General features: G+C 46.4%; 1 protein-coding gene across 1 annotated transcript; it reads left to right on the top strand.

The window, feature by feature from the left end:
• The first annotated feature begins 292 nt into the window (after positions 1 to 292).
• On the top strand, positions 293 to 21547 carry SARS1 (seryl-tRNA synthetase 1). The gene is made up of 11 exons (XM_032422031.1): positions 293 to 523; positions 8400 to 8470; positions 12014 to 12091; positions 13722 to 13880; positions 14862 to 15005; positions 15778 to 15933; positions 18651 to 18872; positions 19444 to 19573; positions 19842 to 19999; positions 20687 to 20816; positions 21160 to 21547. The coding sequence occupies exons 1-11, from the start codon at positions 388 to 390 to the stop codon at positions 21315 to 21317; spliced, it is 1542 nt and encodes a 513-aa protein (XP_032277922.1). The 5' UTR covers positions 293 to 387; the 3' UTR covers positions 21318 to 21547.
• Positions 21548 to 27498: the final 5951 nt, after the last annotated feature.

Here is a 27498-nt window from a genome sequence, read left to right as displayed (position 1 = left end):
CTTCCAAGCCGGAGATCATATTGGCAGGCCTCTGCCTAACCTGAGATATGCCCTTTAATATGAGGAGGAAACTGAGGCACTCGCTTCAATGGGACAATCAGAGGTCCTACAGAGGGGGCAGCGCTGGGGAGGCCGCACAAGACCCGGACAAAACCCACTAGCCTGGCCAGACCTGCACGCAAGCCGAGACGCCCACGCCCCACCACTCCACGCTCCTCCCCGCAGCCCTGACTCCAGCGCAGCTGCTTCCGGCCGAGAGGGGGCGCCTGCGCTCTCCAGCCGCGCCTGCGCGGGGAGGGCGGGTCAGCGCGCCGGCGCAGTGCGGTGGTCACTGGCTGCTGTGGTACGTTCCTTACGTCCCTTAGCGTTGGCCCGAGAGAAGGAAAGATGGTGCTGGATCTGGATTTGTTTCGGGTAGATAAAGGAGGGGACCCAGCCCTCATCCGAGAGACGCAGGAGAAGCGCTTCAAGGACCCGGGACTAGTAGATCAGCTGGTGAAGGCAGACGGCGAGTGGCGACGATGTAAGTACCGGGACGCGCGGAGTATCCTCCGATCCTAATCCCAACTTCATCTCTCCGATCTTGTTACCGCTCCTGAGGCCACAGCTTCCACCCCTTGTTAGTCCCCTCCCTGGTTGCGGTGACTCCAGGCTCTCACTGTCCCCTAAAACGCACTGTGCGAGCCGGGACCATCCCACCTTTTCCCTCCGCCCGGGCCATGGGAGCTCTCTTACCCGCGCGCTCGGTGCGGATCGCTGGGCTGTCTGGGAAGGAGCATGGCGCGTGCGCGTCAGGAGCTGTCATGCCTTCCTGCCGCTCGGGTAGCCAGAAGAAAGCTAGGGCGGGAGGTTCGGGGCTTGGGGGTCCCCTTTCCTAACACTCATCTTTGGTCGCCTTCGGTCCCTTTCTCATCTTCAGCAAGGCCCGAGTGGTCTCCCTCTAACCTGATAAGACCAAAGGCTCCAGCCTGAGACTGAGTCACATCTGCAGCGTAATAGTTCAGTCCACACATACTGGAAGGATTTGGGGATTTCGGAAGCCGCTCCTGACTAAAAGCAGTGATCTCGAAGCTTTGGGGAAGGCCATCCCCCTGACCTGCAGGCATACCTTTAAGAATCGAGGAAAGACTTTGCGGTAGTAGACCAGACATGGGGAGAGGAGTGCCGTGAGGCAAGAACAAGCTTGTAATTATTGAGCCTGTTTAATTGTGATTTGCGCAGGTTTTCCGGAAAAGACTTAGGCTAGTTGGTCTAGAACCTTGAACTGATCTGGGTATCTTTCATGAAGCTAAACCAGAGAACCCTCTGCCTATCAACTTCTGCCTGGATTAACTGGGGTAGTCACTGATTGGCCGGAAGCTGTCAAGCACATGTGATTCTTTTTTTTTTTTTTTTTTTTGTCTGATGCAATAGGTCTAACCAGCTGAGAGCCAGGTTTTATGACAGCATACTGCAAAGGCCCTCGCTGTCCAAGAGTGTGGTGGATTTCCGTTAGGAAAATTGATTTTCCTAAATTGATCAGGGCATTGGGTAGGAAGAAAGTATTTGTTTAACTTCTGTTGTCTGCTGATTCTGTGGTCTCATTCCTTCCAATGTGGTATTTGTTTAACTGTGAGATCCCACCACCTGAATCTGCATCTGAATTTTTGAGTTGGAATTAAATTAAATGGAAGGAAAAAACTAGCCTGGACACTGTTTTACTGAATTAGAAGTCAGAAGTATCAGATTTTGTGTCAGTCTGGTTATTGTACAGCTGTTAAGTGACTTTGAATGTGTTACCTAGTCTCTTGTGTATGGTGTACACGTCCACAGGAAGTTCTGTTCCTTACTTGTTGAGTGGATATGTGGTGAGGGGATGAGTTCTTCAGGGACAAGTTCCGTGTTTTATTCGCCTGTATGTCCCAATAGCTGGGGTATACATACACATACAGGATATACATACATATGTATGCATATAATCCCAATATCTAGCACTGCACCTGGTTCTTGGTAAGGGCTTAACAAAGGGTTACTGAATTCGTGAGTATCTTCTGTGTTCAGGGCACTTGGCCCTTCTGTATGAAAAACAGTTTGTGTAGTTTATTTTCAACACATCTGTTGATTTGATTCTTTTCTACCTAACATCCCTTCCCAATATTCTCTTAGCAGCCAAAAGGAATTAATGATTTTTCCCAAGTCACTGGCTGCCCAAGTTGGACATTGACCGATCTTATATCTTATATCAAGGTTCTTCTGTCATTGACTGCAACGAGGATGTGTAACCAAGAGCCACATTAAAAATTCAGATCATGTTCCCTGAGGACCCAGTAGACTCCACATGTATACCCATTTGTCTGCCTGTGGACAGGCAAGGTGGCACTAGGGCTCTGTGTGGAACACAGGTATCTGAGAGAACTTGGAATCGTAGTATCACATCAGAGTTTACCACAACTCTTCTAACTCCAAGGATTCAAACTGTGATTTCTTCTTTTTAATATAGAGTAATATAGCAAGGGCACATTTGGACATATGATAAGCATTTGTCTCGACTATTTCCAAAGCTGCTAGATTTCAGTGTATCTTGAAATCTGCTGGTAACTACAGGAATTCTATCTAACCTGTGCTATCCTGAATGAAATTTCTCTTTACTATCTTACTGCACATGCCTTAAGTCAGGTCGTTCTCTTTGGGAGAACTTTCTAACTGCTTTCAGTTTTACCCCAGTCTCACCTAGTGCAGGGCCACATCCAGGACATGTGATCTTTTTGGAATGGAAATCTAATCATTTTACATCCGGGTTTAAGTCTTGCAGTGACATTCTTACCTTAAAGCAGTGCCATCTGAGGGCACCAGGCTGGCTTAGTTTGTTAAGTGTCTGACTTCTGACTTCGGGTCAGATCATGATTTCAGAGTCCTGGGATCGAACCCTGAGTTGTGTGGAGCCCTGCATCTGGCTCCACACCCAGCAGGGAGTCTGCTTCTCCCTCTCCCGCTACCCCTCCCCCTGCGTGCGCGCACTCTTTTTCTCTCTCTCTCTCAAATAAATAAATTTGTAAATTTTCTGGTAGCCAATTAAAAAGGGAAAGAAAAACAAGAAGTTCATTTTAGTAAGATACTATACTACCTCAGTATATCAAAAATTGTATGTTCAACATGTGATCAGTATAAAAATTGAGATATTTTATATCCTTTTTCTTTTTTACAAGTCTTCAAAATCTGGTGTATATGTTACACATACGGTGTATCTCAGTTTGGGTTTGCCATTTTTCAAATGCTCAATAGCCTCAAGTAGCTAGTGGCTACCATGTCAGACAGTGTAGCCCTAAAGCATGAAAATACAAATGACTGAACACAATTTACAAAGCCCTACATGTCTTCCTAGCCTCATCTTTTGTCACTCTCGCACATCTACCCTCCACTCTTTGTTCTAGCCTTGTTATGCTCCCTGTATGCCCTTTCACACGTCCGTGATTGTTGCCTCTTCTTGGAATATTCCTTATCAGGCTACTGCCCCCACTCCCATCAGTCCTCTTTGCCAAACCATCTCTTCTGCTCCCACAGCACTACCTCATTGGTTGAGTGTTCTCCGTATATTATCTCATACATCTCATTGTGACATATATGGTATTTTTATATACAACCTTTTTAAACTTTTTTTTTTACTGAGATGTAGTCAGCAAAGTGTACAGATTTTAATGTGCAGCTTGATGGGTTTTACAAAGCTGTATACCTATCTAACCACCACCCAGGTCAAGATCAAAGCCTCAGCAGGCTCCCTCATGCCCTTTCCAAAAATAACAGTATTCTGCCCTCTGTCACCATAAATTAATTTTGCCTGGTTTTGAACTTAATGTAAATACTCTTATATAGCATATATTTTTCCATTTACACTGAGTTCAAAATCAGGCAAAATTAATTTGCCTGATTTTGGTGTCTTTCTCTCAAAATTATGTCTGTAAGATTATTCTCCCTTTTCATGTGGAGCAGTGTTTGGTTCTTTTTCATTGCTGTACAGTACTCTATTATGTAAATATACCAATTATCATATAGATGTACTAATCAATTCTCTTGATGGCCATTTGGACTGGGTATTATGAATAAAGTGCTATGAACATTGTTTTGTGTGTCTTTTGGTAGACATAAGCACTCCTTTCTGTAGGTATATATAAATGGAGTTGCTGGATTATAAGGTAGGTACATGTTTAGGTTTAGTAGATATTACCAAATAGTTATCCAAAGTAGTTGTAGCAATCAACACTCCCACCAGCAAAATAAGAATTCTAGTTATTCTACCTCCTTGCCCTTAATATTGGCAGCCTTTTTAATTTAATTTTAATTTAATTTAGTTTTAGCCATTCTGGTGGATATATAGTGGTATCTCGTGGTTTTAATTTGCATTTTCCTGGTGACTAAAGATAATTGAGCACCTGTTCATATCCTTGTTAGTATTTGGATAGCCTATTTTGAGAAGTGTCTGTTTGAGAATGTTGACCAATTTTTATTTAATTGTCTTTTTCTTACTGATTTGTAGGAATTCTTTATCCCTTCTGGATACAAGACCTTGTCAGATACGTATATTGCACATATTTTCTCCCAGTCTGTGACTTGCCTCTCACTCTTTCAGTCTTTTAATGAATAGAAATTACTAATTTTAGGGGTGTCTGAGTGGCTCAGTCAGTTAGGTGTATGACTCTTGATTTCAGCTCAGGTCATGATCTCAAGGTCCTAGGGGGCTCCACACTCAGCGGGGAGTCTGCTTGAGAATTCTCTCCCTGTCCTTTCTGCCCCTTCTCCCATTCATGAGCTCTCTCTCTCTCTTTCTAAAATAAATAAATAAATCTTTTTAAAAAAAGTATTAATTTTAGAGACAAACCATAAGAGACTGTTAATCTCAGGAAACAAACTGAAGGTTGCAGGAGTGGAGGGAGCTGGGAGGGATGGGGCGGCTGGGTAATGGACATTGGGGAGGGTATGTGCTATGGTGAGTGCTGTGAATTGTGTAAGGCTGATGAATCACAGACCTGTACCCCTGAAACAAATAATACATTATATGTTAATTAAAAAATTTTTAAAAAGTATTAATTTTAACAGAGTAATTTACTGATCTCTTCTTTGTAGTTTGTACTTCCTGTGTTCTGTTTAGGAAATCTTTTCATATCCCAAGTTCCTGAAGAGATTTCCCAGTATTTTTTCTAGAAGTTTTACTAGTTTGCCTTTCACATTTAGGTGGATGATTCATCCCACATTGATTTTGGTGTATGATGTGAGATAGGGATCAAGTTCATTTTTTTCCCACGTTACTCCAATTACTCATGATAAAATGCAGGAAGCTAGGAATAGAAGGGAACTGCCTTAATCTGATCATAGATATTTATCAAAAAACCTATAACTAACATTCTTTTTTTTTAAAGATTTTATTTAGTTATTTGACAGAGAGAGACACAGCGAGAGAGGGAGCACAAGCAGGGGGAGTGGGAGAGGGAGAAGCAGGCTTCCCGCCAAGCAGGGAGCCCGATGCGGGGCTCGATCCCAGGACCCTGGGATCATGACCTGAGCCGAAGGCAGAGGCTTAACAACTGAGTCACCCAGGCGCCCCACATTCTTTTTTTTTTTTTTTTTAAGTTTTTATTTATTTATTTGACAGAGCACAAGTGGGGGAGCGGCAGGCAAGGGGAGAAGCAGGTTCCTGGTTGAGCAGGGAGCCCAAGGTGGAACTTGATCCCAGGACTCTGGGATCATGACCTGAGCGGAAGGCAGATGCTTAACTGACTGAGCCATCGGGGTCCCCTACAGCTAACATTCTTAATGATGAAGTACCGAATGCTTTCTCCCTGAGGTCGGGAACAAGACAAGGATATCTGCTATCACCACTTCTAATCCACATCATACTAGAGGCTCTAGACAGTATGATATAAGGCAAAAAAAAGAGGGGTGCCTGACGGCTCAGTCAGTAGAGCATGCAACTCTTCATCTCAGAGTTGTCAGTTAGAGCCCACATTGGGCACGGAGCCTACTTAAAAAAAAATAAAGAAGATTGGAATAGAATGTGATGACAGATGGTCACTAGATTTACTGTGGTGATCATTTTGCAGTGTATACAAATAGCAAATCATTATGTTGTACACCTGAAACTAATACAATGTTATATGTCAGTTATACCTCAAAAAAAAAAAAAAAAAAAAAAGACTGGTACAGAAGTAAAGCTGTCATTATTTGCAGATGACTTGATGGTGTGTGCAGAACTGAACTATTAAAATTAAGTAAATTTGGAGCACCTGGGTGGCTCAGTCACTTAAGCGTCTGCCTTCAGCTTGGGTCATGATCCCAGGGTCCTGGGATCGAGTTCCGCATCCAGCTCCTTCCTTCGTGGGGAGCCTGTTTCTCCCTCTGCCTCTGCCCCTCTCCCTACTTGTGTGCTCTCTCTCTCTGACAAATTAAATACATAAAATATTAAAAATAAATAAAATTAAGTAAATTTAAAATTTTTTTAATTTTAAATTTAAAAAAAAATTAAGTAAATTTAGCAAGATCACTGTATACAATATACAGAATCAATGGTATTTCTATATACAAATAACAAAAAGCATCTGATGCCTAGAATACATTTAATAAATGACATTCAAGATCTGTGCACTGAAAACTGAAAAACATTGCTGAGAAAAATGAAAGATAATGATGGGATATGTTATATTCATTGATTGAAACATCCAGTATTGTTACTGTTTTCTTTTACTTTCAGCACCTAGCGTGATATTTTCTTTTTTATTCCCAGCACTCAATACAGGGCCTTGCAAATAGGAGGGACTAAATAAAAATTTTTATAACTTTTTATTTCAAAATAGTTATAGATTGACAGGAAATTGCAAAAATAGTACAAGGAGGTCCTATGCACCGTTCACCGGGTTTCTCCTACTGATGACATCTAACACAACTGGTACAGTATCAAAGTCAAGAAACTGACATTGCTACAGTTCAGACCTTATTCAGATTTCACCAGTTTTACATGCACGTGTGTGTGTGTGTGTGTGTGTGTAGTTCTGTGCAGCTTTATCCCATGTGTAGATTTGTATAACCACTGTCACACTCAGGACAAGACTGTTCCATCATCATAGAGATCCCTCTCACTGTCCCTTTGTAGTCCATTCTCTCTCCCCTGCCCCCTCTAACCCCTGGTGACCGCTCTTCTGTTCCCATCTCTCTAATCAAAGTAAGTGAATGAGAAAGTAGTTAGAACATTATGTACTAATGTTTAGTTCAAGTTTGGCAAAACCTTAAAAAAAGGGGCGCCTGGGTGGCTCAGTCGTTAAGCGTCTTGTCTTCGGCTCGGGTCATGATCCCAGGACTCATCGGGCTCCCTGTTCCGCGGGAGGCCTGCTTCTCCCTCTCTGCACTCCCTACTTGTATTCCCTCTCTCGCTGTGTCTCTCTCTGTCAAATAAATAAATAAAATCTTTAAAAAAAAAAAAAAACTTAAAAAAAATAGCTGCCTAGGAGCTGTCTCATTTCTAGTCATCATTTCACCTGTCAAAAACTTGCTGTGGTCCTCAAGCTTGGATTCAAGAGGTCTGACTTTTGCTAATTAGACTTAGATTAATGAACCACAATACTGATACAATAGTTTGGGCCCGAATACACATGTAGGCTGATTAGTGCACCATCTTCCCCCAAAGAAACTAAAGCATAAGAAACTTATTCTCCAGGCTGCCAGGTGAGATTTTTGTCAGAGCAAAGGGAGTAACATTAACCATTTCTAGCACAGAGATGCTGCAACCAAGTTCACAGGACTAGAAACAGGATAGCTCTCTTTCCAGATTGCAGTGCATACCACATAGTTTCTTTTTTTTTTTTTTTAAAGATTTTATTTATTTGACAGAGACACAGCGAGAGAGGGAACACAAGCAGGGGGAGTGGGAGAGAGAGAAGCAGGCTTCCCGCTGAGCAGAGAGCCCGATGTGGGGCTTGACCCCGGGACCCTGGGATCATGACCTGCGCCGAAGGCAGACGCTTAATGACTGAGCCACCCAGGGCGCCCCTTTATACCACATAGTTTCTTTCAATGGATTTTAAGATAATTGAGCAGGTTATAGTTATTTGAGTTTTTTCCAGGTTTCTCAGATTTGTTATTTGACCGTGGCATTGTCCAGGTTATGATAGTTTCCAGTTTCAGTCCCAGAAGGGACTTTTCCTTGTCACCAAATGCTGGGAGAACCCCATTGTCACCAGTATATGCCAACTAAATTTGGGGCTCTAAAGCTGTAAGATTTCACAATTTCATGAGATCCTTTAGCTCTGCCTAAGGAGCTGTGATTGGCAGGGGGCAGTTTTTTGTTTTTTGGTGTTTTTTTTGTGGGTGTTTTGGCGGGGGGCAGTTCTTAATTATGTGCGTATCTTTGGTATATTCTTGGATTCTTTATTCTTCAGGCAGATTTCGGGCAGACAACTTGAACAAGCTGAAGAACCTGTGCAGCAAGACAATTGGAGAGAAAATGAAGGTAAGAGAACTAGGTAACAGCCTTGAAAGCTTGAGCAGAGGTATTTAATTTTACTCTTAGTTAATACATAATTTCTAACCTAGTGTCTAATTCTGTGAGATACTGAATTTCTTACCAAAGGGACAAATATTTTAAAAAGAAAGGAAGAAAGTAGGAAAGAGAACTAAGAGGCACTTTCAGGGATTGGTGAGTCCATTTTGTGTCTTCAGATAAGTCTTAGTGCCTTCAAGCTGCTATAACAGAATACCATAGATTGGGCGGCTTATAAACAAGAGCAGTTTATTTCTCACAGTTCGGAAGACTGAGAAGTCCAAAATCAAGGTGCTGGCAGGTTCTGGGTTGGTGAGGGCCCACTTCCTGGTTCATAGACAGCTGTCTTCTTGTTGTGTCCTCACACTGATAGAAGGGAGCTCTCTGGGGTCTCTTAGAAGGGCACTCATCCCCTTTATGAGAGTTCTGCCCTAATGACCTAATCTCTGAAAGACCCCACCTCCAAACACCCATCACATTGGGGATTAGGTTTCAACATACAAGTTTTGGGGGGGACACAAACATTCAGTCTGTAGCAAGAAAAGATTCTTGCCACATGCTCATTCATTGTCTGTTTTGTTCTTATAATAACATAACTTCCACCAGTAATCTTACCCAATTATTTCTTAAGCTCAGTCTACAGTGCCAGAAAGGTTTTCTTAGGGTGGACTTGAGATTCTTTGTCTCAGTGTAGTCGTGCTCTTTAATGGAAAGAGCACAGATAAGGAGTCCAAATCCTGGATTGTTGGCTGTGTGACTTTAGGCAAGTTAACTTCGGAGCTTCAATTTTTTCATCTGTGAAATGACAATACTAACATTCACCTATAGAACACAATTGTAAGAACTAAATTTTTTAAATATAGAGAACCTGGCACAATGCCTAGAACATTGTAGTTATTCAGCAATTGCAAGTAACAGCAGAGGGCAAGTCATTACTGGCCTTCATCCAAAAAATCCTTCCTGTGCTTGAAGAATGTTAAGTTTTAGCTTGGCCTTGCTTTGCTCTCCAGAGTAGTTCATGCTTTTAATCTTTCCTCAAAAATATCCTTAGCCCCTTAATCATTTTTAAAAAACATATTAAATGCTCCCTCAAATCTGTCTCATTTTTAAGTTGTAAACCTCTAAACTAAACCAAAAAATTATAAAATTTTGTGACCTGAACCAGGAAAGAGCATAACAAAAAGACTCCCTCCAGATTCTAGTACCTCACACTTCAGGCAAGTCTGACTCCTTCTCTTTAACAGTATTTTGTTACACTTTCAGCTTGTGACTGGCTATGGAAATTGATACCGACAATCATATAGTTTTCTCCCTTTGGGACTCATGACGCTTAATCATTTGCATGTCAGAGACCCCGTAATTATGTAAATTCCAGTGTGCACTCTGCCTGTGTATTCCTTGGGGCGCATACACAGGTAGTGCCAGCCTAGTGTTTTCCTAGCAAGATGGAAGTGTTTTCATTTGCAGTAGCATTCTTAGATCCCTTCACTGTAGCCCCACAAGGAGTGTTCTCCCTTCCTATCCATCAGAATGGTCTTAGCAGGGCTTTAATTTGTATAGCACTTGAAAGTATTCATTTTGGTTTTTCATCTTTGCTGCAAACCTGGAGTATAGGTAGTACCTTTGTCAACCTTATTAAAAGGGCAAAAGAATAGGCTTAGGAAATTAAGCAGCCTGCCTAAAATCACATCACTTGAATTTGCCGCCCTAAAGGATTATCAGATAGCAAAGGGGCCTCAGCTTTCTTGACTACTAAATGGAAAATCTTGAGATTTAGGCCATTTCTTTCTACCTCAGTAGTCTCTGCTTATTCTTTTTTTTTAAAATTTTTTATTGTTATGTTAATCACCATACGTTACATCATTAGTTTTTGATGTAGTGTTCCATGATTCATTGTTTGCGTATAACACCCAGTGCTCCATGCAGAACGTGCCCTCTTTAATACCCATCACCAGGCTAACCCATCCCCCCACCCCCTCCCCTCTAGAACCCTCAGTTTGTTTCTCAGAGTCCATCGTCTCTCATGGTTTGTCTCCCCCTCCGATTTCCCCCTCTTCATTCTTCCCCTCCTGCTATCTTCTTTTTTTTTTAGTCTCTGCCTATTCTTAACAAGACTCATTCTGAGATTTTCAGACTTCCACAACTTTTTAAGATGGTTTTGCTTGAGTCACTGAAAGATGTGAGTTTGGTTATGGTTAGCATCCTGACTTCTCACTTTGGTATATGAGATTGTGTAAAAAATCGAAAGGATTTCTGTGCTTTACCCTCAGAAGATTGAGTTCTTTCTTTCTTTTTTTTTTTTTTGCTTTTATTGTACTTTGTTGTTTTTTTTTTTAATTTTTTTATTGTTATGTTAATCCCCATACATTACATCATTAGTTTTAGATATAGTGTTCCATGATTCATTGTTTGAAGATTGAGTTCTTTCTTATGACTCAGTTTTGTGCAGTAGTATCTGAGGTTGTGTAAACGTAATCGCCTATTGTTATGTATAGAATAAAAAAAAATATCTTTAGGACATTGGACATGACTTATACTTGCAAAGCAGACCCTGAATCTCCTCAACTTGTTTTTATGCAAGTTTTGCTGAGGCCTTACATATCTTATTATAATGGCCTTTGATCATTTTCTTTAACTTCTTTTAATTTGGGAAGAATTTGACTCTTAAATTATCTTCTCCATGGCTCTGGGCAAGGATTGGAAATGATTTGGCAGAATATCACAAAGAAGGGGTAGAAGAGAAACCAGAGGGGAGAAAATCTAGCCCTTCGTACATTCTGCAGTTTTGCCAAGTTACATTCATTGCTCTAAACTTAGTTCTAGATTTGGTGACTTTTTTCCTCAAAAATTTTGCTTTCCTTAGTGTCCTACTATTCTATCATCCCATCCATTTTTTCCTCTTAGCCTCAGTCCTGGGATTATTCTTTTTTTTTTTTTTTTTTAAAGATTTTATTTATTCATTTGAGAGAGAGAGAATGAGAGACAGAGAGCACGAGAGGGAAGAGGGCAGAGGGAGAAGCAGACCCCCTGCTGAGCAGGGAGCCCGATGTGGGACTCGATCCCGGGACTCCAGGATCATGACCTGAGCTGAAGGCAGTCGCTTAACCAACTGAGCCACCCAGGCGCCCAGTCCTGGGATTATTCTTAGGAAGTGGACAAGGATTCACAGATTCACATCCAGGCACCTGCCCCAGAGCTGGGCAGTGGTATGAGCGTTTTCACACCTTCTTGGTGCCCATAACTACTCTACGTCCAGGGCAGACATTCTTCTTACGTTCCTGTTGATGTCAGCCCTCTGACCCCGATGGATTAATTGATCTGTCCAGGATCAAAAAAGCCAGAAAGTGGCAGGATAAGGACTCGAAACTTTCTCACTAATTTTTTCTCTCATATGTTGCAGCTTTTAGATACAGTTATATAGAAAGTTATAAATAAGTTATACTTATAAAACTATGTCAGAAATTTTCTTTTATTTAATAGTATTGGGTTTTTTTTGTTTTGTTTCCCCTGCAGAAAAAAGAGCCAGTGGGAGATGAGTCCGTTCCGGAGGATGTGTTAAATCTCGATGACCTCACTGCAGACAATTTAGCTGTAAGTTTTTGTCCTTCCCTTTTTTTTTTTTTTAAAGATTTTGTTTATTTATTTGACAGAGAGAGCAAGAGAGAGAACACAAGCAGGGAAAGCAGGAGAGGGAGAAGCAGGCTCTCTGTCGAGCAGGGAGCCTGACGTGGGGCTCGATCCCAGGACCCTGGGATCATGACCTGAGCCGAAGGCAGATGCTTAACAACTGAGCCACCCGGGCGCCCTGTCCTTCCCTTTTCTAGGCTGGATTTCTGTTCTTTCATCATAACTTTGTTCCTAACAAGCAAGTGCTGACACTCAGCTCCACGCAGCATTGTGGCATCCTTGAATGTGTGCAGCTGGGAAATGTCCCCCTCCGCTCTTGTTGGACTCGATACTTGAGTTTTTATTAGATCACAGAGACAGGGACGGATGGAGTGGAAAAGTCAAGAGTAGGAAGCAGAGGAAAAAGGAGACGAACTACCTTTGGTTTATAGAACTCAGTTTTCACAAAGTCAAGGATCTTTTCAATTTACTGTAATTCAGTAAATATTCACAACAGTGAACCTAGAGAAGTAATTTTCAAGTTTTTTAGTCACCGAACCCTTTCTTAAAACCTGCAACACAAAAGCATAGCAAGAGCATAAATACACAAAAGCAAAGTTGCTGTGCTTGAAGGGCTAGGCTGGGGGAGCTATTCCTGTGCAGCCCCACTTGCTAAGGGCTCTCCCGTCCCTATGAAATCAGTAGTTTGAAACACTTGCAAAAAGGAATACAAAATAAGCTTAAGACAGGTTCTCTTGTTCCTAATAAATTTATAATCTTCCTAGAGAACAGTTAAATGTAGTACATAAGAGCGCTAAATTGATTTAATTAGGAATATCAGAAAATACAAGTTAAGGGAAAGAGCTCTTAAAAGAGCTACAGTAGGGGCGCCTGGGTGGCTCAGTCCTTAAGCCTCTGCCTTTGGCTCAGGTCACAATCCAAGAGTCCTGGGATCAAGCCCCTCGTCGGGGCTCCTTGCTCAGCGGGAAGCCTGTTTCTCCCTCTCCCACTCCCCCTGCTTGTGTTCCCTCTTGCTGTGTCTCTCTGTCAAATAAATAAACAGAATCTTAAAAAAAAAAAGTTCATAAACTCTATTTAAAAAAAGGGGCTCCTGGGTGGCTCAATCGGTTAAGCGTCTGCCTTCGGCTCAGGTCATGATCCCAGGGTCCTAGGATTGAGTTCTGCATTGGGCTCCTTGCTCGGGGGAAGCCTGCTTCTCCCTCTCCCTCTGCCTGCCTCTCTGCCTACTTGTGCTCTCTATCTCTCTGTCAAATAAATAAAATAAAATCTTTAAAAAAAAATTCTATTAAAAAAAAAAGAGCTACAGTATTAAAACCCTTGAGATATATACGACTGAGAAGAATGGCCAGAATTGATCCATCTCTTCCTTAGGTACCCCAGAAGAAAATGCCAACGAATTGTAAGGGCAAAACTGAGTGCGTGCGTGCGTTTGAAATAAATCTCAGTTCTTTGAAAGCCTTCACTGTTGATTTTAACAGTGCTATCACAGGGCTTGTCATCAGAGCACAACAAGGTTAGGGCAACAGAATCTTATTCCTACTCTGTACCTTGACCTGCTGTGACTTGGGTACTGGCCTGGCCTGTTCATCTGCAGAACCTGAAAGTCTCACAAATCAAAAAAGTCCGACTCCTCATCGATGAGGCCATCCTAAAATGTGATGCCGAGAGGATAAAGCTGGAAGCAGAGCGGTTTGAGAACCTCCGAGAGATCGGGAACCTTCTGCATCCCTCTGTGCCCATCAGCAATGATGAGGTAGGTGTCGGCGCCACAGTGGGCGGCGGCCTGCCCGGGGCTCCCCTCTGCTGGGGAGGGGGCGGGCTGGGAGGAGGACTGGGAAACGCTGCCCCTCTCTGTATAATAGGCCTTGTGTCAGAAGCAGGCTCTTTGTATATTCGCTCTGCCCACCAATTGAGAATTCAAAGAGTCAGATCCTTGCCTGATTGGGAAGTAGCAGAGACAGCAGGTAGGAGGAGACCCCGGGCACAGAAATCTCTTCTGAATCGGCCGCTGTCCTCCACTGCGTGTTGCCCGTGGTAGCAGTGAGTCCTGTGGGAGGGATCTGTTAAATCACCCTCACCCCTCACCCACACCCTGCTGAGAAGCTGCAGGTTGAAGGGAAATCTGCATGATAAAAGTTTCCTGCTGAGTGGGAGCTTCCCCAGCACAAAGCTGCTCTGAGCCCAGCCTTTGTTCCCTGACACCCCAGCCGTGGCTGGGCCCATCTGTGCCTCTTTCATTCATTCCCTGGTGAACGAGCCTTAAACTCACTGCCGGCTGGGGTGGGAGACTCGGGAGGTCAGGGCCCTGAGCCCGCCCTCATATGGCCCCAGGACCAATGAGAGTCTGGAAAAAAAAAAATCTACATTCTCCTCTGCACCCCAGGCGATGCTGATGGGGGGGTGGGGGGGTGGTTGTCCTTTGCAGGATTTTCAAGGAGTCTTTTAAAAGGGTAAAAAAAAAAGTGAGACTACGACAGATCTCTTAGAAATTCATGATTTCGGTTCCATGGCTAGAATCACTTCTAGGAATTTGTAAATTATTATTTCTCTATTGAACACACATCCTCTAGCAAATTCTCTTCCTTAGTCTCTGTACACAATGACCAAAACCTAGTGTTTCAGTTACGCAGTAGTTTTGCAAAGCTCTAGCTTGTTTTTGGAATGGGGTTTAGAAAGCTGGAGGTTGTGAAATTCAGTGATCATGCATCTTTCTCTCCTGGTCTTGTTTCCTTAGGATGCCGACAACAAAGTAGAGAGGATCTGGGGTGATTGTACAGTCAGGAAGAAGTACTCTCACGTGGACCTGGTAGTGATGGTAGATGGCTTTGAGGGCGAAAAGGGGGCCGTGGTGGCTGGAAGTCGAGGTTACTTCCTGAAGGTAAGAGCCAGGAACCCGTAGCGATGGGATTCTAAAAAGGAGCTAAAAAAAACTATGCAGAAAACATAACCTACTTAAAGAGGCCACACATCCACCACTTGTTCATGCCTTTATCCTGCAAACTTACTGCCAGTTGGATGCAGTTCTCTTTTTGAGACAGGAGAGTGCTTCTCCGGATTCCCTAGAACAAGAGCCCCTAAGTGATCCTCCATAATGAATATGTTGTACTGACTGGATCAGAGCAGTCTGCCTTTTAAGGGGCTGAGTGGAATTGGACAGACAAGTAACAAAGAGTCAGAACCCACTGTGATGAGTGCTGTGGGGTGAGTGGGCCCAGAGAGCTATGAGAACAGGTAGGCAGAGGCGGCAAACCCAGAGGAGTTGGGACAGAGGGCAGATGAATTTAGAGAAGACTTCGGAAGGGCATGGGAAAATCATTTTGGAGATACAGGACATGTATACGTATACATATACATATATATAGTATGCTCTGCATACACACACGGATCTGGTGTTTTAAGATGTAGCGCAAGAAAGCTCTCCCGTGCACCCTGGGCAGATCATCCTATCTGCCTCGCTTTGCTTCTGCCAGTGTGCCTAGATGATGTGCCGGGCATTGGTATCAAGAAAGAATCTCTTGAGTCAGGCACTGGGGTGCACAGTCTTTGCTGGCCTCCCGTGTGCCCCCAGTTGCCTCTGAGTGTAAATACTAGCAGATGAACATGGTAGTGGCAGAAGCCAATCACACAGTGCTGTGTCTCTGCTCCTTTAGGGTGTCCTGGTGTTCCTGGAACAGGCACTCATCCAGTATGCCCTTCGCACCTTGGGGAGTCGGGGCTACACCCCCATTTATACCCCCTTTTTCATGAGGAAGGAGGTCATGCAGGAAGTGGCACAGCTCAGCCAGTTTGATGAAGAACTTTATAAGGTGAGTGGCCTGGGGCAACATGGCAGAATGACTTAGTTACAGAGTTTACCCTCAAAGGTACCGAGCTGTGTTGTCCAGGAGAGCCTCCTGCGGCGTGGAGAGACTCTGTATCATGGCTGTTGAGCACTTAAAATGTAGCTAGTGCAACTGAGGCAGTAAAAATTTAATTTTTATTAATTCTAACTTAAGTAGTCACATGTGGCTAGTGGCTACCATACTGGGCAGTGCCGACATAGAGCCTATTTTATCTTTCCCCAGATAATCTATATGACTTATTCAAATTGAGCATACTTTAACACCATGAACTTTGGAAAAAAGCACATTTTTTGAGTGCTTGGACAAAACAAAATTATAGAAGCGGCTGATCTTCCCATGTCCTCCTCCTCCTAACCCCAGACTGGGAGCTAGAGAGCAAGACGTATTCTCCTTGGGATGGATATGGCTTCCAGTTTGTGGCTCTTTCTCAACCGTGGAGCATCTCAGGGGAGGACCAGGGGATTCACGTGGAGAGTCAGAAGCTCATTCTGATGAGCTGGCTCCAACACCAGCTGTGGCACCCCCAGTCTATGCCTCGCACTCAGAATTTCTAGAGTGTCTCTGCTAACAGCATGGTCCACTGGTCCACTTTTTACTTGTCCTTCCCCTTCAAGACTGTTCTATCAGAAGGGGATGACTTGGCTCTTATTGGGGAGGAGTTAGACAATGCTTTTGGGCTCACCTGACTTATCTTAGAGAGGAGTTTAATAGAACTTCTTCCCATTGATGAGTTCTAGTTATGTTTTCATTCCTATTGATGAGTTCTAGTTATGTTTTCATTCAAATTGCAGTGGGAAGCAAAATGCTCTCTAAACCCTAAGGATTAGTCTAACCTTGGTGTTCTCCTTCTCTTCTTCCCTTTCTAAGATTTTATTTATTTATTTAGAGCAAGCGAGAGCGAGTGGGGGGAGGCGCAGAGAGAGAGAATCTCAAGCAGACTCTGCGTTGAGTGCGGAGCCTGACGCGGGGCTGGATCCCATGACCCTGAGGTCATGACCAGAACCAAAATCAAGAGTCGGACGCTTAACTGACTGAGCCACCCAGGCGTCCCTTCCCTTTCTTTTCTTTTCTTTTTTCTTTTTTTCCCCCTTTCTTTCTTTTAATGTGGAGGGGAATGTGTTCATGTATCAGCCGAAACCTGTTTTCTCTTTTCTTTTTTTCCTCATCTCAACCCCAACATTGGACAATCACAGAGCTTTAGAAGGATGCCCTGCATGTAACGTCAGAGAGAACCTTATATGGAGGATTATGAGAGAGACACTAGGTAGCAGGTGCCCCCTGTGTTTCCCGCATTCCCATCTCTTCTCCAGATGCTTCTTGCATCCACATGCAGGGAGACTCACATAGTGAGAGTCCCCGTAGTGAGAGTTTGGGCTGGCACTTCCTGCCTGATAACCTCAGTTTATGAGTTCTCTGGAGCAGCACTGTCCAGTGGGACTCTTTGCAGCGATGGAATGTTCTGTCTCTACTATGCGGTTTGACAGTACCGACCACATGTGGCTGCTGAGCACGTGAACTGTGGCTGGTGCAAGCCGAGGAACTGAATTTTAATTTAATTTAAATAGCCACATGTGATTAGTGGCTGAGTTCCACTGTCAAGTAGCAACGTAGTCTTCCAGGTCCCCAAACGCTGACCCAGAGGAAGTTTCCACCCTCCTCTTTTTATTTTTATTTTTTTAAAAGATTTTATTTATTTATTTGACAGAGAGAGAGAGAGAGAGAGAGAGACAGCGAGAGAGGGAACACAAGCAGGGGGAGAGGGAGAAGCAGGCTTCCCGCTGAGCAGGGAGCCCGACTCGGGGCTCGATCCCAGGACCCTGGGACCATGACCTGAGCCGAAGGCAGACGCTTAACGACTGAGCCACCCAGGCGCCCCCACCCTCCTCTTTTTAAAATGAAAATAATACCACATGACAGAAAATTTGGAAATGATGGGGGGAAATCATCTTTCTCATTACCTCATACAAATGACATTTTTAATATCCTTTTGGGGGCATTTTTCGTCGATATATTATTTTCTCATATTTCTAATCACAGTGTATATAGATTGCCTCAGCATTTTATCAGAAGCATTTTTCAGTGTTACATCGTGGTCTTCATCGCCAACATTTTTAAATGGTTCTGTAACAATACGTGGTCTGGATGTAGGATAGTCGACTCTTCCCTTGTGGAAATATTTAGGAGGCTTCCTTTTTTGCCATCAGAAGTAATGTTACAATGAACTTTGTCCTGTTTATACCTTTTTTTCTTCTGCATTACTTTCTTCAGCTGAACACCAAAGTGATTCTTTAAGGAGTATTATCCTACACTAACTCCTGAGCACCAGGAGAGCAGAGACTGTGTCGCCTTTTGCCCAGCATTGGCAAACTTGGCACTTAGAAACGCCTAACACACATCTGTTGGGGGGATTAATGTATATTGCTACCAGCTCAGGTTTTACTGCACTGCCGTCATTGGCCACTGTTCACTATTTATAAATGTCTTATTTATTAGATAAGTAAAAAAAATATTATCAGAATATTTTATCTCCTTTTAATTTGCATTTCTTTGATCTCTAGGAGGGATCCCATTCTGGAGGGACCCATTCCCTCCTTTGTCTTTTTAGCCTTGCCTGTGGTTTCTTGCTCTCGCTGAGGTCCTCATCCCTCACCCTTAACTAGTAGAGGTCCCTCCTCCTCCAGGTGATTGGCAAAGGCAGTGAAAAGTCTGATGACAACTCCTATGACGAGAAATACCTGATTGCCACCTCAGAGCAGCCCATTGCTGCCCTGCACCGGGACGAGTGGCTGCGGCCAGAGGATCTGCCCATCAAGTATGCCGGCCTGTCTACCTGCTTTCGCCAGGAGGTGGGCTCCCACGGCCGAGACACCCGTGGCATCTTTCGAGTCCATCAGTTTGAGAAGGTGAGTGGTCAGGTCAGGGGGAGGAGCAGCACCCTTCTGTCGACCTCTCCAGGGTGGTTAGAGAGAGGCAGGCTCTGTGTTGCTCAGACCCAGCCTGGCTCCGGTCTTCCCTCTCGCCGCCTACATCTGTTTCTGCCTAAGAAGCACATGCTGGAGTGGCCGTGGGCGCAGAGCCTGGAACCAGGCTGCCTGAGTCCCGGTGCCGGCTCTGCCACTTAGCAGCTGTGTGACCTTGAACAAGTTGCTTAACATCTCCGCGCTCAGTTTCCTCCTCTACAAAAGGAGGGTAGTAATAGTACCCACCTCATTAGGCCTGCTGTGAGGATTCTCCTGGTTGGCAGGGGCAAAGCACTTAGAACAGTACTTGGCATGTATGTGGTAGGAGCTCCATGGAGCATTCGTTCTCAGAGCCCCAGTCCAGTCCAGCACCGATCTCCCGCAGGGGCCCTAGCCTCCCCTGACTCCCAGTGGTGTAGGAATAGGTCTCCATTGCAAGGATATCTCCCACTTCAGTCCTTTCGTTTATTCTCCCTGTCCCATTTTCATGGTCTCGTTGGGTCCCCCTCTGCAGATTGAACAGTTTGTCTACTCGTCACCACACGACAACAAGTCATGGGAGATGTTTGAGGAGATGATTACTACCGCAGAAGACTTCTACCAGTCTTTGGGGATCCCTTACCACATTGTGAATATTGTCTCAGGTATCTGCCTCCCTTTCCCGCATCCCACAAACACCGCCCTCACCAGGTGAGCCGCCACACAAAGAAATAGCTCACAATCCAATCAATTGCCCACATTAATTGAAATATCACACTGTTCTCACTTGGGAGTATTTGGTGGTAAGAGTACCTGGGCATGATTTCACTTCCGGGGATAGGATGTGAATTAAAGAATTCTTCAGGTTTGCTAAAGGTCAGTCTCCTGAAATACCATCCCTCCTTCCTGAATTCTAGGGGTTTTCCCTTACAGGTTCTTTGAATCATGCTGCCAGTAAGAAGCTTGACCTGGAGGCCTGGTTTCCGGGCTCGGGAGCCTTCCGTGAGTTAGTCTCCTGCTCTAACTGCACAGACTACCAGGCTCGCCGGCTCCGGATCCGATACGGGCAAACCAAGAAGATGATGGACAAGGTGGGCAGCCCCTTGGGAGACAGGAAATAGGGCCTCGTGCGGAATAAGGCCATCTTATTTCTCAGTCCTTGGAGGATGTTATGTCCCAACATCAATGGGAAAATTTGAGCTTCTCAATCTAGACCAAAAAGGGAATCTGAAAATGACTTCTACTAAATCCGGACAGAGTCCTTTTAGATAGAAACCTGAGTCTAGCTCTATTCTACAAGGTATTTCTAGCTCTTCTCTTTTGGGCTTTGTTCTCTGTGACTCCAGTTAAAGAATAATCCCCATTTGTCTACAGGAGACACGTTAGAGGCAGTGTCTTCCCTCTCACCTAAGAAGGTCTAGGTTTGTAAGTTTATCTCTTCAAACCCAGTTTTCAGGCCCTAATCTTTTCCAAAGTCAGGGACTTGAAAGAGGTTAAAAGGAGAGGCCACCGTGGAAGTTTCCTCCTTCCCTCAAAGGGCCCAACTCTCCTCCATTTGCTGGGACCTCTCACTTGTCACTCATGGAGATCTGAGGAATCTTCCTGGAATTATTATTATAGGCAATAAATACGAAACAGAATTCTAGTCTAGCAAAAGATCAATGATGCTTTGGATTTGGCTAGTTACAGTTGAGGAAGTCTGGCTAAGTGGGTGGTTCCTGGTCATGAGTAAGACTAGGCTGAGTTTCGTGCTCCCTCTGGGGACCCTGTCTTTGCAGGTGGAGTTTGTCCATATGCTCAACGCTACGATGTGTGCCACCACTCGCACCATCTGCGCCATCCTGGAGAACTACCAGACGGAGGAGGGTATCGTCGTGCCCGAGAAGCTGAAGGCGTTCATGCCGCCGGGTGAGACTCCCTGCCCGGCCCGTCTTCCTCGTCTTCTGTCTGCCCGCTCTTCTGAAGAGCAAACCCCCTTTCAGAATGGACCAACTGTTCTTGTTCAGAAACAGTCCCCAGAACTCCGTCTGTCCTGTCCCCAAAGTTGAGAGAGTAGCCACTACAGGTATCACTTCCTGTTTAAGCTCAGCTAAAATTCAGACCGGGGAAGAAAAGAATGAATGAAACCAGTTCCCATCGTGGGTGCCCTTTTGTTCATAGGGATCATCGTCTTGTGGAACTCTCCACAAGAAGTCCTTGGGCTTTGACTCCTGAGAAATGATAGGTTATTTGGTTGGCTCTCTCCCTCCAGGTCTCCAAGAACTGATCCCCTTTGTCAAGCCTGCACCCATTGACCAGGAGCCATCAAAGAAGCAGAAGAAGCAGCATGAGGGCAGCAAAAAGAAAGGGGCAGCCAGAGATGTCCCCCTGGAAAGCCGGCTGCAGAACATGGAGGTCACCGATTCCTGAACATTCCTTCCTCCCAGTTTGTCGGGCTTTCGTTTCTGTCAGCTGGGTTCTCAGAGCCTGCCCACGGGCAGGGAAGCCAAGCACCCACTCATCACCCGCCCCATCTGACTGCATTGCTAAAAGGGGAACAGTCTGCCATGTACAGTGCGACGTTCCCGTCTCCTTGCATGGGCATAGGATCCATTCACTGACGACTGATGAAACCATGTAATAAAGCATCTCTGGGGGAAGGCTAGGACTCTTCCACGGTCTTCTGCCCAGGGCTCGAACCCTGTCTCTGACAATTCTCCCTGGAACCACGCTCATTTCTGCTTTTCCTTCTAAAGAAGATTTAGATTAGATTTAGGAAAGGCTTAAGGGGAAAGTGAAAACTTCGAGTCTTAGACACACAACCTTGCAGGACAGGGGCCAGACCCTCCTGTGTAAATTCACCCCTGCTTAAAAGCAGTGAGGAAGGGGCGCCTGGGTGGTTTAGTCAGTTGAGTGTCTGCCTTCAGCTCAGGTCATGATCCCGGGGTCCTGGGATTGAGATGCCCCACGTTGGGCTCCCTGCTCAGCGGGGAGTCTGCTTCTCCCTCTCCCTCTGACCCTCCCCCCTGCTTTTGCTCTCGCACTCTCTCTCTATCTCAAATGAATAAATGGAAAAATCTTTACAAAAAAAAAAAAAAGGCAGGTAGGACTAGCTTAGAGGCCAGAGTTGACATAATAAGCCTCCTAGCGCTTCTGTTCCCTAGGAAGGGCTCCATGGGAAGGGCAGGAGGCTTGCAGGACCTCAAGAAAGATGAGACTGTGTTTAATCCTGCAGAGACCCCAGATTCAGGAGCGCAAGTTGGGGCCTTATTAACAGCTGCTTCTCTTGCCCAGTCATCCCCAAGTGGAAGACCAACCAACAGAGCAGAGGGGAGGGAGGAAAACTCTTTTCTCCTTTCTCTGGCACTCCCCCTGTTGCCCTAATGGCCAGTTCACCCTTTCTCTGGGGAGGGTGATGGTTAGGCTCTTTGTTTACTTGCTGCCTTTCATCTGCAATCTACAAACACTTTACTTTAATAACACCTTATGTTAGTATAGTGCTTTACTCCTAGGAGCCTAAAATACTTCCTATAGCTGATCGCTTTTATCTTTGTGACAGTCCCAGATGAGAGGGTGGGGACGTGATTATACCTCTTCCATCACACAGAAGACAGGGTACAAGGCAGGTAAGGGAGATGAGACAGCAGGGCCAGGTGGGAGCCAGGAGTCCCCACTCCTCAGCAGTGCTCAGTGCTTGCATTTCTTTGGGAAATGAGGGCAGGGCTCCAAACTGGTCTTTCACTTAGGAGCTTCATCTCTGCTTCCTTAGTCCCTAAGCTGCAACTTCGCCAGGCCTGCCGGAGCTTGGCACCCACGAAGGAGGCTGTGTGCTTGGTCTTCAATGGGGACTTGAGGCTGATCCTGTTAATCTTGCTCGTGGAAACCCTGTCAAAACTGGGCCACCTGAAAGGGTGACCGCGGTGGCTCTCTTGCTACAGCTAGGCTCAACCAGCCTGCCTCTGCTGTAACCTGTTGCCCTCGGCTCTGGAATGACAAAGCCAGGACAAGAGGACACAAGAACAAGCTGCTCCCAGGTACTCAGAAGGACCAGAAGTGGACATTCCTATAGCCTTTGCTATTCAGTTTGAAGAAAGGCAGTTTATACAGTGTCGGGAGGGTGGTCTGGGTCACCACCACACACCCTTCTTCCCCCTCTGAAAAGCCCATTGGGCTTTAGGGTTAGAAACTTCCAAGTGGTTCTGAACACCCCCAGCTAGCCTTAGAGCTCCCTCTAGCTCCCTCCTCTGCTCCCTACTGCTACCCTCTTCTGCTCCTCGTGCCTGGGGCCTTTCTTCCACCAGGAGGCACTGCTTTTCTCTGTGGCCCTCAGCACTGTGGGAGGGCAGAAGCTGGGGCTCAGCCTGGAGGGGCCTGGCCCGGCTCCAGACCCCCCCGGCCCCCTCCCCCTCCCTGCACTGGCTGAAATACCTTCTCACCTGACAGTTTTCTGGAGTCTTTGGCCCCTGGAACCTAGACTCCGTACTGCTTCATGCAGAGCCTCCTGCCCTGTGTTGCTGGCAGCCCAGCTCCCGTGCCAACCCTCCCCTACCTGCCCTGTGGCTGGGTGAGTGTGTGGACAGGCCTGGGAGCCTGCCTAGTGAAAAGGAATGAGTGGAGTCCTGGAAAGTAGCTGACTCTGTTAGCAGATCTGTACCCCTTTCTTACTGCTGGAGCCAGAGGAGAAAAAAACCGTTGTGAGGGAGAGGATGACCCTGTGGCTGAGGTTCTTCCTTACAGCTCACACAGGAACATGCCAGTAGGCAGGCATGATTAGGAGCAGGGCTTCCAGAAAGAATGGGACACAGTCCTTGCTCTCAAAGAACTCACAGTCATTGGGAAAGGTGTGGCTTTTCTTGCTCCCAGGGGAGCTGAAAACCAGACTCCTTCCCTCCCTGGAGCAGTGGGATGGGGCTGATGCAAGCCTTGTTTAGGATGGAAGGCTGGCCTAGACGCTAAGCACTTGGGAACAGTCCCAGATAACCTTGACTCCACCCTAGCAGTTGCCTCCGCAACCCACAGCTGATGCCCTCATCCCTGGCACCCTGAGCTGCCCCATCTCCAACCTCGGCTACCCAGCTTACTACCTCGGTTAGCAAACAACCCCACGGGCCTGGTGGAGTGAGTCAGAGCCCTGGGTCCCTCACCAACCTTTAGTTCCCACACCCAGGAATTCCGGGCCCAAGAAGCAGGTCTGGGTGCTTCAGGCAAGAGAGGAGGCACCTGGCCTCTCTACCAAGAGATAGAGACAACTAGAAGCCAGACTTCCAGAAGGAAATTCTAAAGAGCCAGGGGACCAATGTGAGACCAAGGGGCCTGCATGAGCTCACACACCGCTGAGAAGTTCAGTTTATCAGCCACCAAGGAGCCGAACACTGCAATGGTGAAGCCCCTCCTGGGATCGGACGCTTTCCCGGCGACTTGTCCTGCTTTTCCTTCGCTCGAGTTTTCCCGGGGTACCCAGGGTCCTAAGAACGCCTACTCTCCCCTCGACCTCCCCCATACCTCCCGCTGGGGGCCTGGGGCAGCCCTGGCTGCCCTCCCAGGATGAGTCTGACAGGCAGAGCTGGGATGGGCCCTAGAGAAATGTGCTGCATGTCAGAGCCTGTGCCAGAATGAGGGGCCTGTGCCACTCCCCCAGTCACCTCCCAGCATGGGGTTCCCCAAAAGCTCCTCCCAGCTACACACAAAAGGGGGGTGCAACCCTGCATCGTGTCCGGGGGAGGTCCTGGTGGAGCGGACACCACTGCCTCTGACGTTGCCCTTTTAAGAGCACCCCCCGGGGGGGCGGGGGTGCTGCAGGCAGGTTCTCCTTGCAGAAACCGGTGCGGGGCTGCTCCCCACAGACCTGCCGGAAAGGAGACTGGGACGCCAACCTTGCGGGGTCCCAACCCCTAGGCCCCGGGGGTCCCAGCGACTGCCGATTGGGGGGAAGCCCCCTTTTCTGAGGGGAAGTTGCTCTCTTTCGCTGCTCTGATTGGTTGGCTGACAAGCCCTGCATTTTGGAGAGCAGTCTGGGTCCCTCCACAAGACTTCGACTTCCTCCCCCCACTTAAACCTGCTGTTAGAACTGGTCTGGAAAATTATTTTCATTGAGGTGTAAATTGCTAATAAGATGGTGCGACCCTTCAGGGAGACTTGTTTTTTAAACCCTGAAGAAAGGGAAGAATTAAGCTTCCGTTTAGAGTAACGTTCATCCTTTCCTCCTTCCATCTTGTTTCAGAGCATTAAAAACCCATATATATTTTTTTTCTTTTTCTTTCTTTCTTTTTCTTTCTTTTCTTTCTTTTTCTCTTTCTCTACTCTTCCTCCTTGTCTACTTGTTCCCTGGATCCCACGGCCATTTGGTATCCCCGAGTCCCTGCTCATCAGCTAGCTCTCTCCTGAACCTCCCTCTCCTCTCGTCTCTCCCCTCCTCACCCATTCCCCTCAGTACCGACCTGCTTAGTTTCCCCATCTTAAAACAGCCTTGCTGCCGCCCTGCCTCTACTGTCAAATTCAGATCCCATCTGGTTCCTTTCCCTCAAAGATAAATAAGCAGCAGACACTTGTAGGCTCTGCTACCTCATCAGCATTCCCGGCCCTCCTAGTGCCCACCCCGTCAGAGAGAAGGTGGAATGTTCCAGACAGAGGGAACCACATGAAGGAGCAGGAAGAAGGCCTGAACAGCTGGAGTGCAGAGAACAAGGGGATGTTGAGTTGAGGGTAGAGGAGCAAGGAGGATCAGGAGATTGTACCTGCCCCTAAATGCTGGCTCCCCTGGGCTCTCTTCTGCTCTTTGTCTGCATGCTCTCCTAGTTCACATCCCAAATCTGCCATCTCCCACCATGCATCTCCAGCTCCACTCCCCTCCCCCCCAACACACACATCTCCAGCAGGATCTCAAAGTCTAACTCCCTAGCTGATCCTCTGCTCCCTCCCTCCTCTGGGTGTTCAGGCACCCAAAACAAACCCCTGGGACTCCCACCGGACCACCTCCTCCTCATCATCCCCAGCGGCCTGCCTCACACAGTCGCAGAGTCCCTTGGTCGCTCAGATCTACCCCCTCGGCAACGTGTCCCTCAGCCGCAACACTGGCTCTCCGCCTGGACTGTTGTGACAGGCGCCTCCTGCTGGGCTGCGCCCCCAGCCCCTCCTTCAGGGGGACCATTCACCATGCCTCCGTCGGCCCTCCCCTGCCCACACACTTCACATGGCTCTCTCAACTCATCAGATAAAGCCCAGACTTCTCAGCCAGGGCCCACATTCTTCACAATGTGGCCACAGTTCAGATTAGCAGGCTCTTCTCCCCTTCTTATCCTAACCATGAGCTCTGAGCTCCAGCCCCACCTAACTACGCACCTCTCCCAGCACTGACCACGCCTTGCACCCTTCTGTATTGGCCATGCTCTTCCCTCCGAGGGGATGTCCTCTCCTCCTGCCACTCTGTGAATTCCTCCTTCCCCACCTCTTTTCCAAAACCTTCCCTAACTCCTCCAGCCCCACACAGAAATATTAACAAATACAGCTCTACCACCGCATCTGTCTCTCTCCACATTAGACTGGTTGCTCCTGGAGGCCAGGGCTGGAGTCTTGTTCATTTGTGTACCTCTCACACGTAGCTTGGTGCCCGGAACATGGTTAGGGCCAGACAGGGCTCTCTCCTGGGCCTGCTCTGATACACTTAACAATTAACTTATTGTAGATGTTGCTTTGGGATATGCTGCTCATAGCTCAGCCCCAGGCTCCATCTCTTCCCCTCTGTGCTCAGGGCCAAAAATGATCTCAGCTGGATCTTTGATGGACTGTACCTCAGTCATATGGAATGCTGGGCCTACTGAGCCACCCTCAGCAAATAGTGTAGCACTGTGGGTTGAACCTATTGCTAGGTTAAGGCATCCAGTGCCATCTTTTAATGAGCCTCAAAGAAAGTCTATCTAACTTGGCTGGGACATCAGGCCTACAAATCCTGGCTGCACCTGGCATTGAGAAGACAGTTTTCTGGTTAAAGTGAATGAGTTCAGGGCTGTCCGCCGAGGAGCCCAGAGACCCGACTGGCCTCCCAGATGGTAGCTCCAGGAATGGACAAACACCTCGTTACTCCTGTATGCCATCCATCCATCCATTCATCTATCCATTCATTTAACCAGTATTTACTGTCTACTATGTGTCAGGTACCATGCTAGGTGGTAGTGTTCGAGACACACGTGTTCTCTCTGCTCCTCTGGAGCTTATTGCTAGTGGCAAAGACAGATGTCAACCAAATAAATTAACAAATAAATACTTCATGTAATTATAACTTGTAATATGTGCCATCAAAAAGGGGATATTTAAGACTACCATATTCAACAGCTGGAAGGAAGCCAGGGTGCCCAGAACAGAGTGAAGTGGGTGGAGGCTGGGCCCCTCGGGGCTTTGTGGGCCAATATGAGGAAGTTGGCTTTTATTCAAGTACATCCAAAAAGCCCCAGTGCAAGATTTTCAGGAAGGGAGCAACATGCTCAGATTCAGACTTTGCAGTATTACTCTGTGAAAGACACCATGAGGGGTCTTTCCATCGGATAAATCCAGCATATGGCACATCCAATAAGTAAACTGTCCTGGGGCGCCTGGGTGGCTCAGTCAGTTAAGCGTC

This window comes from Phoca vitulina, unplaced genomic scaffold, assembly GCF_004348235.1.
Source record: "Phoca vitulina isolate PV1807 unplaced genomic scaffold, GSC_HSeal_1.0 scaffold2, whole genome shotgun sequence".
In the NCBI taxonomy this organism is placed as follows: domain Eukaryota; kingdom Metazoa; phylum Chordata; class Mammalia; order Carnivora; family Phocidae; genus Phoca; species Phoca vitulina.
The sequence above is the reverse complement of the archived record's forward strand: the minus strand, read 5'-3'. Positions and strand labels throughout refer to the sequence as shown.